This window comes from Amblyomma americanum, chromosome 11, assembly GCF_052857255.1.
Source record: "Amblyomma americanum isolate KBUSLIRL-KWMA chromosome 11, ASM5285725v1, whole genome shotgun sequence".
In the NCBI taxonomy this organism is placed as follows: Eukaryota; Metazoa; Arthropoda; class Arachnida; order Ixodida; family Ixodidae; genus Amblyomma; species Amblyomma americanum.
In genome coordinates, this window is record NC_135507.1 from 4,771,506 (window position 1) to 4,791,483 (window position 19,978).

The 19,978-nt window shown below is 48.0% G+C and overlaps 1 protein-coding gene across 2 annotated transcripts in view; it reads left to right on the top strand.

Moving 5' to 3' along the window:
- The first annotated feature begins 2,471 nt into the window (after positions 1–2,471).
- The window catches only part of ptc (protein patched), a 32,735-nt gene continuing 15,228 nt past the window's right edge, over positions 2,472–19,978 (top strand). The window contains exons 1-5 of one of the 2 annotated variants that reach the window (XM_077644074.1): positions 2,472–2,913; positions 13,045–13,595; positions 14,143–14,266; positions 15,060–15,274; positions 16,314–16,461. In XM_077644074.1, the coding sequence (XP_077500200.1) occupies positions 2,812–2,913; positions 13,045–13,595; positions 14,143–14,266; positions 15,060–15,274; positions 16,314–16,461 (1,140 nt within the window). In that variant the 5' untranslated portion in view covers positions 2,472–2,811. The remainder of the gene's footprint in view (positions 2,914–13,044; positions 13,596–14,142; positions 14,267–15,059; positions 15,275–16,313; positions 16,462–19,978) is intronic. The other variant, XM_077644076.1, reaches the window with a different exon arrangement.

A 19,978-nucleotide genomic window follows, 5' to 3' on the forward strand; every position in this document is an offset into this window, starting at 1 on the left:
CTTCGTTGGCACGGACAAATTGAAACGCCTCTGGCCCCGTCAGGAGAGGGCGCGACCGTCAGCCCCTGCCGGCGGCGCCGCGCGCTAGAGACAGGGGGCGGGGGGCTGTCCCAAAACAATGCGCCCTGCGGCGGCATCTCCTGGACCAGCGCGATGAAGACAGGCGCGCGCGACAAGCCGTTGGGGGGCGAGAGTTTGTAGGGGGAAGGAAGCCCGTGACCGGTCTGGATGCCTGCCCCGACGCGGGTGGTCCGTGGCGGCCATGCTTCGTTTCATCCCCCCCCCCCGCTCCACCCTCAGGCAACGGAGGAAGGAGAGGGGGGGGGGGGGGGGGACGCCAGACCACCGCCATTCCGACCGCGCAACGCTCACCGCTGCTAGTCCTTCACCGAACTCGCCTCGGAGCAGCAGCAGAGCGCGCCAAAAAGGCACGTCATGGAGCGGTGGTGGTGAGGGGGTGCAGCTAGCAGTGCGCGTGCTGCTGTCACGCACTTGCTGAGCGCGCAGAGGACGGACTGGACCGCTACGCCTTTCGAAACCGAAACCCCCGCACGGCGCCGTGCTGCCACCCACACGCAAGGCTGCGAAAAGCCCCAAGGCGGCCGCCGCCTGTGAAGAATAGTGATAACGGTTCCTGATGTAAGATGGCGCCACATGGTACAAATTGAGATTTTTATGGTGGTACGATCTGCTTCAAAAATTAGGCCACCCTTCCGCCCACTTTTGTGGCTAGCTAATAATTGCGCTATCTATGTATTTGGAGCCTAACTATTGTAATTTATGTTCTACCGTTATTTTGTTTTCAGTGTTGTTTGGGAATGCGCAAAAACTTGTAAACCTGAGCAGAAATTTTCAAAAGCGGAACAAACGCAGAGCCGACGAAACCTTACCCGCGGAGCGAACCACCGAGTGCGGGCGTTCGTGGCACTGCAAAGGCAGCCCGAAAATGAACCGTTAACGGTGGACATTTTACCTGCAAAGAAACATATCCCTAGGGCGTGCTTTGTCATTTTTCCAAGCAGACGTCATTGGGTAGTTCAGCTCGCGTTTTAGGCAGTTTATCACTGTTCTCCGGAGCCCCAATAAATCAGAGGCGCCTGTAGTTGTACGACCAGAGCAAGCCGCTTTTACCACAGTATAATCTGTTTACGCAGCAATGCTTCATGTGGGCCGCACGTGCTTCAGGCGTAATTGTGCAGAGCTGGACGGAATTATTGGTTGCGCAGAAAAAATGGGGGTAAGCTAATAGATACCGTTAGAATAGGGTGACGTCATCGGTTAGGGCATAGAGGAATAGCGGGGGGGGAGAGGGATTGTCCTTCGCCTAACCTCCCCCCCCCCTCCCCCGCGCTATTCCCACCCCAATGGGCACTGAAACCCCTTTGGACGTCCTGTGGATGTTTAGGACATCCGTGGGACGTCCATGTGAGTTTCAACGACCACTATCCGATAGCGGCACCTTGTTCTAGAAGTTCCTAATTACTACTGTTGCTTTTATTATTCGCTCCCAAGCAGCATAGGTAGTCGGCCCCATATTGGAAATGTAATGGCAAAGGCTGCTCCTACAAAGGATCAGTGTGAGACCATTCCTTTACAATATTAGGCCAATTACCTGTGCTGCTTGGATATTGTATCAAGGTAGCTATGGTGAATTTAATTTTGCGGTTGGTACACATGAACCCTACGCTGCTGAAAAAAAACGCGACTTGAAAAATGAATAAAAAAGTAATGTGCGACATTAGCTTACCGTCATACTCATTAAAACTTTCAGCGCTTAGTGTCTCGTCGCACGATTCTACCTTTTCTTCTCAGGCACGCAGCTTAATTTCCCCGACTTATTTTGCCTCAGGCTCCAATTACCGCCGTCATACGTGCGTGCGCGCACCGCCGCTTTCCCAACGCTGCCTGATGAAGATGTCTCCCTCTGTAGCCTCGAGCAGGTGGGGGCAAAGTCAAGCATTTACGAGCAGTAAGACCCGTCGGAGAATAGACTCAAAGAAGTGGAACAGAAAAGGGGACCCCGGCCATTGTTGCGGGGAGCCAGCGGCGCGGCGATTGCACGCAGCACGCTAGGGGTGCCCACGGGCGATTCGCTGGCGCGCGCGCTTGCCCGCACCCTGGCGTGTTGCGTACACCGCGTCTCCTGACACGTCCGAGAAACATCTTTCTTTTCCGAAAGAGCCGATCCATAAAAGCGGCCTCCTCTCCTAATCCGCATCTTCGAGCGTGCGATTATGAAAACTTCATCTCGCTGTGTGGTCCGTGCGGCAGAAAAGCACAAAGCACAAAACACCTCCTCGCTTGGCGGAGCCACCGGAGCAACGAGGAAGCAGGCACAAAAAGAACCCCCTCTCCGCACCCTCTCTTCATCGTCTCTAGGCGACCGGGAACCAATAGCGTAGCCCGAAAGCCGTCACGTGATGGCTACAGTGGCGCTCTTCTGGACAGCAGCGGCAACGCTCGGCACTTGTGTGAGCGTGTGTGGTTTTGTAATGGAGATGGCTGTCGGTTGAAATTCTCGGGGTCGAGGAGCAGGCGGCTTCTCGGCCGCCGTGTTGTCCTGCGCGCAGTGCACCTTTTCCGGATACGTCGGCAGTCGTCGGTAGAAGAACAGTATTACCCTCCTCGTGTGTTTGTGTGATGGTGTTGTCTGCGTGCGCTTTTGTGGCCCGCGGCTTTTGGCTTCTCTCTCGGTCTCACATCCAGAGAAGATCGTCACGTTGCTGTGTTCGATGCAAAACTTGAAACCTGGCGCCGTCGCGCAACGATGTCGACCATCGGCGAGCGTCGGACACTTTTGAGCTGGGCGAGATGAGCCCCAGGTCATCGTCGTATTGCAGGAGGCACGATCTTGGGCTTCTGACGCGGACGAGTTGGACGGATGCTCGCACAGCGCTTCGGCAGATTGAGAAGGTAAGGCTGCTGAGCCGTGGAGAAACAAGGGCCCACTGCTCATGGCAGGCAGCCGTGAGACTAGCGAGGGCACTTAAATGTGTACCCAGCTGCGAAAGCTGGCTTCCTGGCCGGTCAAACGCAACACATTCTAATTGCTTTTTGCCGTCCCGGCGGTCCGCTGTCTGCGGAGAGGCTCAGTTCACAAATCACCTTCGGCTACGAATACCTAGACCTCGCGCGTATAAGCCGACCAGTCTGGACGGAGCATGCACCAGCGTTCGACATGGCTATCAGTTCATTCGTTCTTGCTGCTAACTTGCACGTATACGCACCGTTGCAGCCTTTGCCGGTAGCTGATCGCATTGCACCCATGCTTTAGTTGAAGTCTTTACGTCTTCGCGTGCTCTAACAGCGAAATACCGCGAGCAGCTTGCAGTGCTCCAGTTTTGCGCTGGAAGCCGCTAGTTCAGGCCAAACCGAAAGCTTCGCCAAGCGCGCCGAAACCGTATCGTGAACCTTCTTATCTGTACGCGCTTGGCCGCAGCGGCCGAGTCACGTAGTAGTGCACGCACACGACCGCTTCCGCGGTGAGCGGACTGCGGCATCTTTTGCCGCGTGCTCGGGTCTGGTTTTCTCTGACCTCGTTTTATGCATTGCTGTCACGTTGTGTGGTGCTTTTTCTCGTTGCAAAGTCGCACCCAGCGCCTCCGTTGACCTTTGCGAGCAAATATATGCCGACAGAGAGCGACTAATAGCGTGCGGCGCCGACGTCGAAGTACTTGGACTGCTCTCGTGTCGCTCACCTGCGGGCTGCAGTTTACCACGACGCCTGCGTGTATTGGCGCGCGTGCTTACGCTTGGTGCGTTTTCTTTTTTACATTGCGAGACCGCCTAGCTAGCACATGCCCCGGTATCACGCGGGGAACTTTATGACGCCTTGACTTCGGGTTAGGAGCACCAGGAACGAGTCGGCATTGTTGTTTAGTGCAAGACAATTCCAGAGACCGCTGCGGTGGCCCCACCGCGCGCTGCGGCCCGCAACTAATCGAGCAGCAGCGCAGCTGGCGGATGAACACGTCTCGCGGGCTGACAGCGGCGGCAGCCGGCCCCTCCTTTGGGGAGGCCCCCTCCCCCCACAGGGGTCAGGCGTCCCCAATTTTATTTATGGGGGAAGGCGCGCGAGGGGCCCCCAAGATGGATTCCTCGGCGCGGGTGGTCCACGCACCCCCCTCTTCTTCGAAGAAGCCGCTCCCCCCCCCTTATAACCCCCCTCGCGGGAGCTGGCCGGCCGCCTTCGGTACTGCCCCTTTGCCGTGGCGTCTTCGGTGACGTCTCTGTTGAGCGTGGCGTGCTCTTGGAAGCCTGGCCATGCCTGGCAAACGGCGCTTGCTCGGCGTCGCGGCCCGTTCGTTGGTCGAGGTCGTGGTTGGTCCACTCTGGCAATGAGCGCGTTTTCAAATATTGCGCCTTTGGGGCGGCGCGTGGCCAGTGATAGTGAGATGGCCGTAATGAGGGAAGGGGAGAAAGAGCGAGCGGTTCGTCTTTTGAGCGCGGTGGGATTTGTGCCAGATGCTGGAGCGGGCCCGCTTCCGTCATCGAAGTGAAAGTTCCGGCTAGCGAAGCCATGTATGACGCTGACTTCTGAACGATGGCGTCGTTCTCTAGTTGCATTCACGGCGCGTATTTGCTCATAGACGGCTCTATGTTGGCCGAAGGCCTTCGTGTAAAGGCGGCACTATGTGTGTGGTCCCGCCTCTCCGGAGCCGCTCGGTGGTCAGCTTGGTCCGCGTGCTGCCCACACACGCGCAAGCGCGGAAGTTGCGTAACCGTAAGGCCCGACACGTGCACGGACCGGAATACGAATCTGTGTGCTACGTTTCTTGCGTGGGCTGACCGCGGTACAAACTTTGAATTCGAGAGGTTATTCAGTCCACACGCGTGATGCAGGCTGGTTCCGTTCTATCGAAAAGTGACTGCGGTTGTTCGCCAAGAGCTGACAATATCTGAACTCGATCGCGTTCACTTTCGGTGGATGGTGTTGGCGACCTCAAGCCCAGTCGCTGCCGTAAGCGGAGGTACTGATGTCGCAGCGAGTCATCACAAACGTTGCGTTCACCCACCGATTATAAAACATATTACCATCTAAGTCAAAGTAAAAACAAATTGACGTTTCGGAACCCGTACGGGTTCCTTGTTCACGATGAGGCTAAAATGGCAGTGGTCGAAACTTAAATACCCAGAATATGACGTAATGACTGTATGTACACGGGTGGCATCGTCCCTTCCTTCCGATTCATAGTATCAGGTGTCGTCTGGATGAATGATGACTCAAGGAAAAGCCGTACCGTCAGGTTCCGCTCTTTGGAAAGAATTGCGGCGTTGTCCCAGGCGATATCATGCGTGTTTTCGTGCGCGTGCTCGGCAATCGCATTGGAAGCCACTTTATGGTTATCAACATCGCGCTGATGCTCTTTCAATCTTCTGGGGAATTTTCCCGTTTCGCCTGTGTAAACGTGGTTACAATCACCGCACGGGATTCGGTAGACAACGCCAGGAAAGCGGTTATCAGCTGGCAGAGGGTCCTTGACATTCACCAGCATACCCTTGACTATATATTACCATCTGCCTCTTATGGAAACGCTCCATCGTTCTGCGTGTAATAATAATAGTAATTGCACACAAAAGAGAAATGGTATAAAGCAGTGCGCGCCTGGACAGAACGATGAGAACCCATGCATACGCAGTGCGCCATGGCATGCCAGCCAGTCGCTTACGCGCGTGCACATGCAGACACACACACTAACGGACGCATACACACACGTACAAGCACTGTCGTTTCAGCTGCTTGGTGAGGATGCCGCGTCTACCACGGGTACGCGGCCGTCTCAACCATGGTCTCAACGCCGCTCACGAAAACAAGCATGGCCGCTAGCCGTCTGCTACGGAGCGCGCCAGGCACCTTGCACTATTTGCTCGACAAAACTCGCCGGGAGGCTAGTGCAGCACGAAGTCAAATCGAGTGCCGAAGTTCAGGTGGCGCTAGCCGGGACACTGAAAGGGGAAAGGAAATGGCGCAGTATCTGTCTCGTTTATCGTTGGACACCTGAACCACGCGGTAAGGGCAGGGATAAAGGAGGGAGTGAAAGAAGAAAGGAAGAAATAGGTGCCATAGTGGAGGGCTCCGGAATAATTTCGACCACCTGGGGATCTTTAACGCGCACTGACATCGCACAGCACACGGGCGCCTTAGCGTTTCGCCTCCATAGAAACGCTGCCGCGGGTTTGAGCCCGGAAAATCTGGGTCAGTAGCGGCTGCGTTTTTTACGGAGGAAAAACGCTAAGGCGCCCGTGTGCTGTGCGATGTCAGTGCACGTTAAAGATCCCCAGGTGGTCGAAATTATTCCGGAGCCCTCCACTACGGCACCTCTTCCTTTCTTCTTTCACTCCCTCCTTTACCCTCCCCTTACGGCGCGGTTCAGGTGTCCAACGATATATGAGACAGATACTGCGCCATTTCCTTTCCCCCCCAAAACCAATTATTATTATTAGCGGAGCGCCTAACCACTGAGCCACAGGGACGGGTGAATATCAAATCGAGTGCGAGAGTGCTGCACCTTTTGAAAAAGTACACCGTATTCAGTTTTTCAAACTTGGTTTTAACCGAAAAAGGTCACTATTCTTCACATGCGCCCCGCATTTACTGGCAGTCGCATCTATGGGGAGTCGAGTAGGAATTACATGGATGGACGATAATGGCATTACCCTTTGTATCGGACGGCAGCTTGCGCCACCTAGCCTATAATTCCCCCTTGTTAATTTTTTGCCTTTTCCACCTATTCCGCTTTTAATTAAAATGTATAGCTTGACTATCTTTTCCTCTTGAAGCTCATCCCTCCCTTGACCTCCTCCACCAATTTTGTTACCTACCCTTCGTTGTCAACGTCGCGATTTTCACATCCACTCGCCCGTCCTCCCAAGCAAATCCCAGCGCTCTCTCTGTATCTGTTGCTGTTATTTCTGCAAGGGTGGGGCGAAGTTATGCGCACCTCAAAACCAAGTTAAATCAAGTACTCTGTGGTCTCCATTTCCGTTCTACAGGCAGTGCACAAAATATCCACTTCTTCATGATTGGACCTGTACGTTTTCGTTCTCAAAGCCCCTGTCCTAGCTTCAGAAAGCAATGAACTGCCCCGCAAGTTATCAAATAACCACTCTTTCTTTGTGTCCTGTTTTCATCTGCTATATGTACCTAGCGCTGATTTTTCCTGCATTCTTTCCACATCTTTCTTTCTGTCTCCTTTTCTTCCGCTTTCACACTATAGTATTTTGCTGAACCCCATTCCTCACCTGCAAATACTTCGTTCTTAGCTTTCGGATTCTCTTCGTCCATTTTGTGTTAATACTTTTCATGTAGATACCTGTGCACCTTTTTTTGCCGACCGTGTTTCCTCCATTTGGGTTAGTCTTTGGTCATATTTCAGTTTACTGATTGCCTCTCGAACAACGCACTCGCTACTGATCCGGAGTTCCCGGGTTCTAAACCGACCGCGGCGGTTGCCTTGGAGGCGAAATGCTAAGGCGCCCCGCTGCCCCGTATGCTGTGGGATGTCATTGCACATTAAAGATCCTCAGGTGGTCGAAATTATTCCGGAGCCCTCCACTACAGCACCTCTTTCTCCTTTCTTCTTTCACTCCCTCTTTTATCCCTTCCCTTATGGCAAGGTTCAGGTGTCTGCTGATATGTGAGACAGATACTGTGCCATTTCCTTTCCCCAAAAATCAATTTTCATTTTTTCAAACAACAACGCCCTGCTCCATCTCCCTGGACTCCCTCATTTCGAGTGCTCCCAGCCTTGCTATACGTCTGATTTCTAGACTTGATTGTATTCCTGATTTCATGCACAGGACTGCATTTCCGAATGTGATGCCTGGTACCACGATTCCCTTCCATGTGCCTCTAACCACCTCATACCTAATATAGTTTGATTCTGATTTGTGTTAGGAGAGAAATAGCAAGGTGTGCAAGCAGGGGGCATATTTAAAGGTGTCTCTCCACTTACAAGCCACTGCAGACCACTGCAGACTGGGACACAATGTACGGGGTTGCTCCATGTCATCAGCTAGGGTAGCGCTGCCGTTGTCATCATCCGTTTAAGGCAGTCACTTGGTTGAGCATGTTTCTCCATTGCATGTAAGTATGCTCGAAATCATACTTAATTACCATGAAGGGGTGGCATATGTTCTGGCTACTGCAACGGTTCAGTGGCAGTTCCATCACTGTCTTCAACATGCAATTTCCCCCACGCTTTTGATCAACAGCCCATGGTGATAACATATGGCAACCACCTTTTAGAAATCAACTTGCACTTGCCTTTTTGTTCAACAGTTCTATCACAGCAGTGAAAAAAAAAAAACTAACCCATCCATAGGAAATGATACTCATCGCCGAAAAAAAAACAGGAAAACTATACGTTTTGAAATGAAAACCAAAAGAAGTCCACCGAATTTTCTCGAAATAAAAACTGAAAAGTCTAACCCCTACATGTAAGGCCCCGAAATGTGCCCACGTTGTTTTGTATGACGTATGTGTTTCTTTTAATTTTGTAGTTATGTAGTGTTCTGTAGAAAAACATGCCTTTGCAAAGCTGCCTTTTCAATCCTGTGATCAAGGAATTGTGTTAACTATAGAGAAGACACGAAATTTTAATTGTTCTTGCCTTGTAAAGATGTGGGACGCATTAGTACACGTAAATCTCCTCTTGGAATATGCTTATGTTAGGTAAATACTCCTTAACTCTTGCTGTTTCGATTTCAACAGCCGAATGGTGACTCTGACGTCATAGTTGAGTTTTGATATCATAGTTACCTATTGGCTCTTAAACCGAAACACATCAATTCAGTTTAAATTATTTTACAGGGTGTGGGCAAATTCCATGTGATTATCCACTTGCATACTAATGAATGCGCTGCATATACACCATTCCATTGACAAAAACGTGCGACCAAAAATTTGGTGTCCATACTCCTGAAGACACTGGCGTGGTGTCTGTTAACCAGTTTTGTAGCTGCGCTGTTTGTGCATCTTTCACTGTAGTGGAGCAGTTTTTATGAAGGTTATAGCAGTACAGTGCCGTCTTCAAATGTGTAGCCAAAGCACGAAGATACCACTGTTGATTATGGTGGCGCCTACACATTAAAGAGTTTTAGGACAGTCATGCGTCAAATACAGTAATGTGTTGCCATTGCTGCCGTTGCCATGCACACCTAGCCACACTGGCCATATACAGTTACCGTGCTTACCTTATAGCGGTGTTAAAACTTAGATCCCGCCCACGGCAGTCGAATTTCGATGGAGGCGGAATTCTAGAGGCCCGTGTACTGTGCGATGTCAGTGTACGTTAAAAAGCCCCAGGTGGCCGAAACTTCCGGAGCCCTTCACTAAAGCGTCCCTCATAACCTGAGTCGCTTTGGAATGTTAAACACTCATAAATCATAAATAAAATATTTTAGACTAGCATGCAGCACAATTCATACATTGGACTTGAAAAGAGAATGGTGCTTGGCACTGTGGCACAGCGGTATGGCCCAGTAGCCTCCAAGATATAGTAGTGAACCTCGGATGTGATAGCACTTGCGGCTTGGTTCGTGTTTGCGGCATCGTCGCCCGCATCGTAGTTGTGCGTGCTGCTGTTTGGCATGGGCTGGGGTGCTTTGTATTTGATTTTTTTTTTTTTAATAAAGTCCCACCACATTGAGTGTTCATCTAGGGCTATATGGCAGCACATTGCTTGAGCAAAAAAAAAATTGGTTATAACCGGCCGCAGAAAACATGGGAGCGTAACTGACATTCCTGGTCAATTAATTACTTCTTCTCGGGCAGTTAGTGGCAAGTGCGTGGCGGCCACATGGCTTGTGGCTTGAATGCAAGTTACGTACATGCTTGCCAACGAAATGTCAGGCATAAAACTGCAGCCTGAAATATGCATGCAGCCTAATTCTGAACGTGCACAATTAATTCTGAGCTACTATGTCCTGGACGCAGTGAAATTAAATTTCCTTGCCAAAGTCACGTTCCATAAACTTATGACAGCAGATGTAAGTACTCCAGAATTGGGAGAGCATTTTGTCCCATATGTACACTTTAGGCATTAAGCTGACAAAAATATGCACACAGGAATGCTAAAAGTAGGCATTCTGCCTACAGCTTACATCTGTGGGGCAATTTCTGACGCGTTTCTGTGAGTATTGTAGGGCTGCTTTCTCGTATTTGTTAGTGTGTCACTCACATAGACTGAAACAATGTGCATGACAGGGCCCCGTCTTACTCGACTGAGACTTCCAGCTTTTGTCTGGACTAGTAACGAACTATGAACAACAGTATGAAATGAGTCTGGATTGGCGGAGTACCATTTCAATATCAGAAATGTGGCTATCGCTGAAAGAAGAAATCTTGTGGAAGTAGCTAGGCCAAGTACCACGTGACTACGCAGTTGATATTCTTGCAATTTTTAATGCTACATGTGGTGACATTTCTGTGATGAGTAATTTAATGCAAAGCACAAAAATCTTGAAACGAAGAAACTAAACAGCTTTGGACAGTTGTTGCCACGGGCCTAGGATTTGGACATGAATTTGTAACAGCATCCATGGCACAAAATAAAATTATTCAGTAACGATCTCTTCTATGTGAGGAAGAGCTTTCTGTGTTGATGAATGGGGATATAGTTGTGAGGTGTCAGTGTTCAACTCCATTATAATGGAGATGGAAAGTCCGGGTTTCAAATAGTTACAAGATCAATTAAAAATTGCCTTGCGACAGTTGATAGAAAATTGAGTTAATTGCATCAGAAATGATGCCAGTTTATTTTATTCATTTATTTTATTTATACATACTCCTGTCTTTGTTCAAGACCTCAGCAGGGTGGGTACATGTCCATAATTTCACATACATAAAGGCAAAACAATATCAGTACTTTATTTCAGGTGCTCTTCAAAAGACTTTAATGATTTCTGCATGACTGCATCGTTACAGAGGTTATTCCAATCAATTAGAGTTTGTGGGAAGTAAGAGTACTTAAAAGAATTAATTCTTGAGTTTAGGGGCAATGTAGTTCTGTCATGTCGTTGTCTTGTTTTATAACCAGTCGAAAAAGTAAAGATACCAGAGGTGCTAATATTGTTATGCCCTGTTAGTAACTGAAAAAGAATTTTAACCTACATATGCGATGTCTCTCACTTATTGACGGGAAGCCACATTGTCGAACCAGTTCAGTGATAGAAACACGGCCATATTTATTGAAGATGAACCTTGCTCCTTTTCGTTGAATGCGTTCCAGTTTGTTGATATTCGATGCAGTGAACGGGTCCCAAACTATGACTGCATATTCAAATGCTGGGCGGGTTATGGTGTTATATGCGAGAGATTGTACAGTTGGTGTCACTGATTTTAAAGATCTTCTGAGAAAAAACAGTTTCCAGAGAGCGTTAGCTGTGACAGTGTCAATGTGTTTTGTCCATGACAAATTATTAGTGACCCTTGGACGGAGGTACTTGTAATGCATTACTTCTGAAAAAGTGATGCTGTTAGTGCTGTACAGGAACAAAAGGGGACTTTTCTCCTGGGTGATTCTCATCAATACTGTCTTTTCAAAATTAATTGTCATTTGCCACTCTTTGCACCATGCTATGACTTTTGAAAACTCGTTATGTAATATTATATGGCCCTGAACAGTATTAATAGTTGTGTAGAGCACACAATCATCTGCATACAATTGAATATGGACAGAAAGATTATCAGCAATGTCGTTTATGTAGTTTATAGTATATCTGTTGGTCTTCTGCACCACATTAAATACCTGCAATTAAACTGTAAGGTAGGTATCTCGTAAGGAGAGTTGGCATGCAGTTGTTGTAGAAAAATAATTGTCAACAGAGCAGATGTCATTGCCTTGAAGAAGTCATCTGTCACTGCCAGTATTTGCATTGTCCACATTGTTATATGGCTCAGAAGCTAATGTACTCCTCCATCTTTCTGCTGCAAAGTGTTGGGATGTGGTGGCTTTATGCACTGGCCATATTTCGATGCACACAAAGTGTAGAAATGCCCACATGCTTGGTTGTTAAGGGAGCTGAGGTGAGGTTATAATCCGTGGTGCAGTTTTGGACTGTGAATGTGTTTCAGCTCTACGAGCTCTTCGCATTGCTTGTAGGGACAGGTGCAGATGTATCTTCCTGATGTGTCGGCTTTTAGCGCTCCACTTGTGCACATAGGCATTACCACGTTTTATCTGTGATGCTCAGCTCTTTTGTCTGGAATAAATGTAACAAGTCGCTGAAGCAGCAGAAGTTAAAATTTCACTGCTGTTTGGGTGGCAGTGTTTGTGCTGCTTTTTCTGTTTCTTCATGAATTTAGTATTTTCCTTGCTGTCGGCAAGTGCTTTCATTGACATTTCCTATTCAAAGGCAGCAGTGTCTTTCAATTTATAGAGGTGAACCAGGAAATTACCATTGGCGACATTAGTATTCGTCGAAACCCACCACCAATTGTGACTTCACTTCATTTCACTATTACCTTAAAGGCCCCGGGCCTGGGATAGGGCCGAGAAGCAATCCGCCTTTTTCACGCAACCGCTCTGCGCATGCACACCTCTTCTCCTCGTGATCCAATAATTGAAAAGAAAACCACCAGTTCCCTACTGTGCATGTGCAGTTCTTGTTAGTGACAGGCACATGCGACAATGGCGGCAGCTGTCAAGCATACGCTTGCCCACTTCGCAGGCGCAGCTGGCTCCTTGCGGCACTAGATCGCACCTGCATCTCCCACATGCGTTTGCTTTCAACTGGTAGGAGGTGGATTTTCACCACTCCCCCGAGGGCGCCATTTCTTGTGGAAAAGGCGGATTATGCATGCCTTATTTTCATATTTACGATGTACCAAGCAGTGCTTCCTTATGATGAAAATGGAAATAGTGCAGAGAGGCAATAATCCAGACAAGGCATTGGACAGGTTGAGTACTAGCCCTGTCGGTATCTTTGCCTAGCTGTACATGTCATGCCTTACCAATAAGCTCAACATTGCACTTTTCTGTACATACTCATCGTGCAGTTAAAAGGAACAAGCCTTGACATGTCATGTTGTATCGCTTGCAGGGTCGCGCCAGTGGTGGCCGTTGGTCGCTGCTGGTGCGTGGCCAGCTGCAGGGGCAGCTCGTACAGCTGGGTCAGTTCATCGACCGCAATGCGGGCAAGGTACTCTTTGTCGGTCTCCTGGTGCTCGCCACCTTCTGCGTGGGACTCAAGTCGGCACACGTCGAGACGGACGTTCACAACCTGTGGGTCCAGCGTGGGGGTCGTCTTGAGCGGGAACAAGCCTACGTGCGTGCCAATCTTGGGGAGGGCGTGGGCACGAGCAGCCAGCTCGTCATACAGACAGCGCCTGCAGGCCGCGACCTCCTGCGGCGGCCCGAGGCGCTGCTGTCACACCTGGATGCCCTGTCGCGTGCCACTCAAGTCACAGTGGACATGTTTGAGCTTACATGGCGGCTCAAGGACTTGTGCTATGCACCCAACTTCCCCACATTTGACGAGAACTACGTTGACGCCATGCTCGAGAAGCTTGTGCCCTGTGTTATAGTGACTCCTCTAGACTGCTTCTGGGAGGGATCGAAGCTGCTGGGGCCGGAGTTTCCTGTTCGCATCCCGTGAGTGAGGCATCTTTAATATGTTCACGTCTCCTAGACTCCCGGAGGACAGTGTGTCACTGATGGGCAGGTGGCACTCATTAACATTTCCATTGTCACAGGTTCCTTTTTCTTTTGATGTGTGACCACCTGAGGTAACGAGATATTAGCTTTGCTGCTTCATTAGTGGCTGTTTGTTATTTACACTGTATCCACTCTCATAATTTATGCACTTTCATGATAAACACAGTCACTGTTTAAGTTCTCTAGCTATAAATGTTTGCTAATATATTAATACCTCACATAATTAATGCACCTTGAAATAACTGTAAATCTCTCGTGAAAAAGAGTGTTCGTTATGAGAATTGCAGCATCTCTAACATTGGTGGCTAGACTAACCACTCCTTCTGTAAGCTCACAGGAGGTGTGCGCTATGCTTGTCTGTCTAAACCATACTGCTGATATGGCTTAGTGGTTTAGTGTGGTCAGTGTACAACATACCGTGAAGGTGTTCTTATGGTTTAGCTTGTTCAGAGTTCCGAAACGAGGATTTTCTCTTGTCGCCTAGAGTTCTGGGCTCGAGTGTACAGTGGACTGACCTGAACCCTCAGCGCCTGGTGGCGGACATGCAGAAAGTGGCCAGCTTTGGTGGTTCCTTCCCATTTGATACCATCCAGGATTTTATGCGAAGGGTGAGAGGAAGATGTGCTGCTTGTTCTCCTTCAAAGAATCCTTGTTTAAGATGGGCCCGTGTACTGTGCGTTGTCAGCGCACATTAAAGAACCCCAGGTAGTCGAAATTTCCGGAGCCCTTCACTACAGCATCCCTCATAGCGTGAGTCACTTTGGGATGTTAAACCCCCATAATCTATAACCTATTGTTTAAGATGGTGCTCTCCACCAGGCAAACAGGAGTGCCTAGCTAGAGTGCTCCAAAGAACTCCAACGTACTCTGCAGTGCTCTGAAGAATTCTGATGTACTCCGGAGTGCTCCATAATGCTCTGGAGTGCTTCAGAGTGCTTCAAGTTTCTTATGAGAGCTTCATAAAGTGCTCCAAAAATTACAAAATTCTCCTAAAGTTATGAAGTGCTCCAAACGTGTTCTTGTGTTCCTTCCAGTGGTACTGCAGGAACAAGAGCATGGCAATTTGCCAATTGTGCAGAAGAACAACCTTACTGTGCTGATAGGGGCTGGGGGGCGGTTCATATTTTTTCATATTTCTACTATGCAGATACTGCAAACAGCTAAAAGCTAGAAGTGAACAACTTTCATCTGACGTTACTATGCCTCAGCTTTACAGGGCTAATCAAAAGCTACAATGGACCTGCTTTGCTTGGCTTCTGTGTGGCTTCTTTCTAGTAATCATGTAATGAGCCCTTTTCAGGCCAACATCAATTGTCCATATTCATATGCTGCCCTGATAAAGTCATCAAAAGATTGTTGCACCACCTTGAACGAAGCAATTGTACTTGGTTTTCGCTACAGGCTGGAATCACAACTGCGTATCAGGGAAAGCCCTGCCTGGACCCAAGTGACCCTCGATGCCCAGAGAGTGCGCCCAACAAGCGGTCAGGTCGAGTGCCTGACATTGGTGCACAGCTAACGGGTGGCTGCTATGGATTTGCAACCAAGTACATGCATTGGCCTGAAGACCTCATTGTAGGGGGTGTGCAGAAGAACCGGTCGGGGCATATTGTTCGGTGAGGCATCTTTTCATCGTACGTGCAGTAGTACACTTGTACCACGGATAACCTTGTACCATGGATACATGGGATCACCTTAAGAAGATGTACTGTTGTGAAAAAAAATTCAGAGTTGTCGTATGCAGTCACAGCTCCACTAGCTTTGCATAGAGCTGCGAAGGCCTTCCTATTAGTATAATAATGGAGGAACGTGGCCTAAAAAAGGTTTATGTGATGACAAGATTTCTTTTAGAAAGAAGTTCAACCATAAGTTGGTTATGGAATGAAACCAACTAGCTACAATCACACATGACTGAAGCCAAGGGTCAATGAAACCAAGGAGCATAGGGGATTTTTTTTTATGTGTAGTGTTTGTCATTGGGATATTAACAGGGTAACTATTTTAAAGATATTTCATTAGAAAGCAGAAGAAAAACAACTACATGCTGCCAGTGGGATTCATTCCTACGTGGGACTCGCAATAATACAGGACGTACTTGTCCGCCGCAATGGACACGAGTGGCACTGGTGAACGTGTCTCAAGGTTCAGTTACACTACACATAAATTACCCCCAAAATCAGAAGATTGGACAGCCATCGCCGTAGCTCAGTTGGTAAAGCACCGGTTGCGAAATTTGCAGGTCGTGGGTTCTGATCCCACCGGCAGCATGTGGTTGTTTTTTCTTCTGCTTTCAAATCAATTGTCGCTAAAATAATTTCCCTGTTAATCTTCCAAACTAGGACCAACTAGTGGCCTCCTTCGCTGGGCACTTCTTCCTTCATGGGCAGTGTAACCTGTCCTGCTCTCTATACCATTCGTGTCCAATTTGCTCAAACTGGCTTTCTATATGATGATTTTATGTTTTGATATATTATCCAACCTTCATGTGTGTACACCAGATAATAGTAAAAATTATCCAAGGACTGGCCATAAACTGCATTAGGGCTAAGCTGCAAAAATAGCAAGGCTGCTGCTGAGACCTAATTTACTTGTTTGCTTATTAGATAGCCTTTTTCTTAAGGCATTTAACAGCAGTGTGGACCTGGTTGTTTGCAGGGCGGAAGCGTTGCAGTCGGTTGTGCAGCTGATGGCTGAGCGTGACATGTATCTCTACTGGAAGGGACACTACCGAATGGCACACCTTGACTGGACCACGGACAAGGCACGTGCTGTCCTGGAAGCCTGGCAGCGGAAGTTTGCAGAGGTAGGATGCGACTGAAAAGAATTAGTTCTTGCTCTTTGCACATCAGGGGAAGGTTAGGACAGATGATCGGGGAACAGAGAGCATTGGGCATCACTTGTTGCTAAATATTTACTTTTAGAGAATTCTGAAGGGATTTCTGTGCACTGGCCTTTTAGCTACCAGGAACTGGTGGTCAGAATCCCAGCCCAGGTGAAAATTTCTAACTGGTTTCCAAATGGTTTTCAACTGGTCCTAGTCCATCTGGTTTAAGGAACAGATTTTCAGTTGCAACAGGGACCAGTTGCATCTGGAAACCAGTTGCAGTCCCAGATGCATCTGGAACCAGTTGCAATCCCAGATGCATCTGGGCCCCATTGCAATCCCAGCTGCGACGGGGGCCTACTGCGACCCAGTCGCAGACGTCTCTATGGGAGCGTCGGGATGTCCAAGCACTCTAGCTAGCTCAAATACATTTGAGTAAGCGAGTATATATACATGGCCGTCATGGGAGCCCAAAACACTGAAGATGAGTTTTGAGTGCGTCAATGTTTATTGCCCTTTGCACCTTCACTGAATCTTCTCGCTGAGCCTGTTCGTCAGGCTTTAAGACAGCTGCGATGGCGTTAATATTCTTCTGCCGAGCCCAACAGGTCACGGTTGCTGCAAAACAAAACATAATAGTTAATTTTTATAGGTGACAGACAAGAGAATAGCACACAGCAACTACAAACATGCCCAGTATTTTACGCTGTCTTTACTGACGCAAGTATATGAGGCGTCCAGGGGTGCTTTCTGCAGCATTAAGGCGCAATCGGGGTGAGCGGAGTTTGCTTCCACATTCACTTCTCCACACGATCCGAATGCATGCTCACTTCTCGTATAGTAGAGGTCAGTTGCATACATCACCAGCCTTTGTTTCAATGAACAGCGAGTTTGGCAAAACAGCCAAACGAGTGAGCGTAAAAATATAACGTGCCACTAAATGTGTTATAATTTTTTTCATTACGAACGCAAAAAATAGAAGAAAATACACTTAAATGAGCGAACTGAGTACGCACCTGGAAAGGGCAGGATTCCAGCCGGTGAAAACGACTTGTAGTCCTAATTTGTACTGACGGGTCCACTTCGCTGAGTAGTAAAAGCAAGCAAACTGTCTTCCTTCAACCCCATCAAGGAAAGAAGTGTTGAATAATCTCGCCAACAATAGTATGCGAAAAATTAATTTTATGTCAAGGTTCTTCAATCACAACGTTCCGGCGGAACACGAGAAATTACACATGCCACCCACGCGACCATTGCTGCCATGGCTACCCTAGCACGGACAGTGTGTGCGAAATTGACACTTGTTTTGTATTCGCAACTTTTTGTACTTTGTACTCTGTTTGGTCTATCATGAAAAATAAGTTAATAATTTTTAAATTGCAACAAATTACTTTTCTCTTAGCTGTAATCGCCATGCATAGTTTGTGGTGTTGACAAAATACGTTACGAACGTCAACGTGATGGCGGCCTAGAGAATGACACCCACACTAGGGACCCGCACCTGGTCCGCTGAAGTCATGGTAGTCATGGTCTTCGAAATTGAAGTTCGTTTTGGCTGGTTGGGCAATTGTAAATAAATAAATATACTGTTACCATGCCCGAAATGCCTATGTCCCAGCGGGTTTAGACAGAAAGAGAACGGGCTTAATGAAACAAAAAAAATTAAGCTGTAATGCGTGCACACGATATGTTCGCAGTATATGCGTGTCGACCCATGCTATAAAAGTTTTGAGGGAAGTGGTGCTATTCGCCAGGAGAGCGTCTATGGGCGTTTTCACATGCAGTGCACACAGTGCGATCGGAATTATGTTCAGCGATAAGCCAGCTTCCATCTAATTTCACATTACGTTCACTTCTGCGCTGAATGACTATGCGATGTGCTGACCCGCAGCAGGATTTATTTCCTTCTCGACGTCCCTCCAAGCAGTAAAAAAACTTCAGATTTGGTTTTTACTGGTCATGACCAGTTCTGTCCAGTTGGCCCTCAATTGGGAATATTTGCTTCCCACTTGACCTACAAATGGAACCACTTATTTCCCAGTTGGTCGCCAGTTCTATACTGTTTGGCTCCCGTCTGGGAATTGATGTTTCCCAGTTGGTGGCGAACTTGACCATTTGCCTCCCACTTGGTCCCCAAATGGGGATGCAAATGGGACCAAGTGGGACCTGTTGGGCTCCAACTGGGTTTTCAAGTGGAACCAGTTGGCTTCCAACTGGGACCAGTTACTCCCATGTGAAACCAGGTTGAATTTCCAGTTGAAGATTTTTACCTGGGAGGACAGTGTTAATAGAAACGAATGAACTGTGCTAACAGATGCGACAGAAGAGAAGAAGACAGACACATGAGCTGACTTGCACGCAAACGATTTATTGCAACAGGTAGGCAACAGTGTAAAGGGAACATGGCAAGCAGATACACAAAGGATCAAACATCAGTTGGGGAATGTCAGCAACCAAGTAGTATCAAATGATGTCACTGAATAAGAAAAGCAAGCTCCTGTGGGATCAGAGCCATCGACGTCTGGCTGAGACACGTGTCACCATAGTTGTGTATGTTCAATGCCTCTGAAATTATCTGTGAGCTCTGGTCTTTATATTTGGTGATAATGGAAGTCTTATCAAGAGATACTTCACAGTCTTTGCAGTCTGCACAGTGTATAACTAAACTATTTTTGCATGACTGGTTTTATATATCTTTCGCATGCTTGTGTATAGACAGTCGACACAGTGGCCTGTCTCAACGATATAGAATCGGCCACAGGACAAAGGAATCTGATATACAACACCACAGCAGCAGCTAACAAATTTTTTCAGTGCTTTTTTTCACAGGCTTTTCTCCTTTTTTCTTGATTAACTCACACATCCCTCCCAGTTCATTCCAGTGTCTGTTCGCTGCTTCATTTTTATGCCAGCCGCATTGCGACTGATGTGCATTTGACTCAGTGTGTTTTGCCTTTTTTGTGCTCAACATTACTAACAGCATATAATCCTTGATGCCAGTCGTGGTGTATGTATAACAGATGATGAAGAATAACCAGCCGGGCGGGTGGGCAGGCGGTGGCGGTGGATGATAACAGTCCTTATAGATATGGCCAGTCATGTGAGCCTGGCTACAAGTCAGATGAACCAGGTATAAGCATGTCAATGTATGTTCTCTTTTTTTTTGGTGCTTGGCAAATATTTAAAAGCTGCGGTGAATGGCGCTGGCCAGCTTAAGTTAATGGTCAGAGTTGCCGCAGACACAAAATTTTGGTATTTTTGAGCGGACACAGCATTGCCTCGCGTTACACGATGCACCCTGTGTATGCCAGAAGCACATCTACTTCCCTGTCTTCCTTTTTTTCATGCTTGCAATGTGCCGCATATTAAGTGCAAATGAATCCTAACTCTTTTTTTTTTGATGAGGATGCGTGACTAACCAGTTTTTTTTTCTTTCTTTTTTGGCATGCCTACAGGATCCCAGGGAACCTTGCATGCATGTCAGGTACTGGAATTG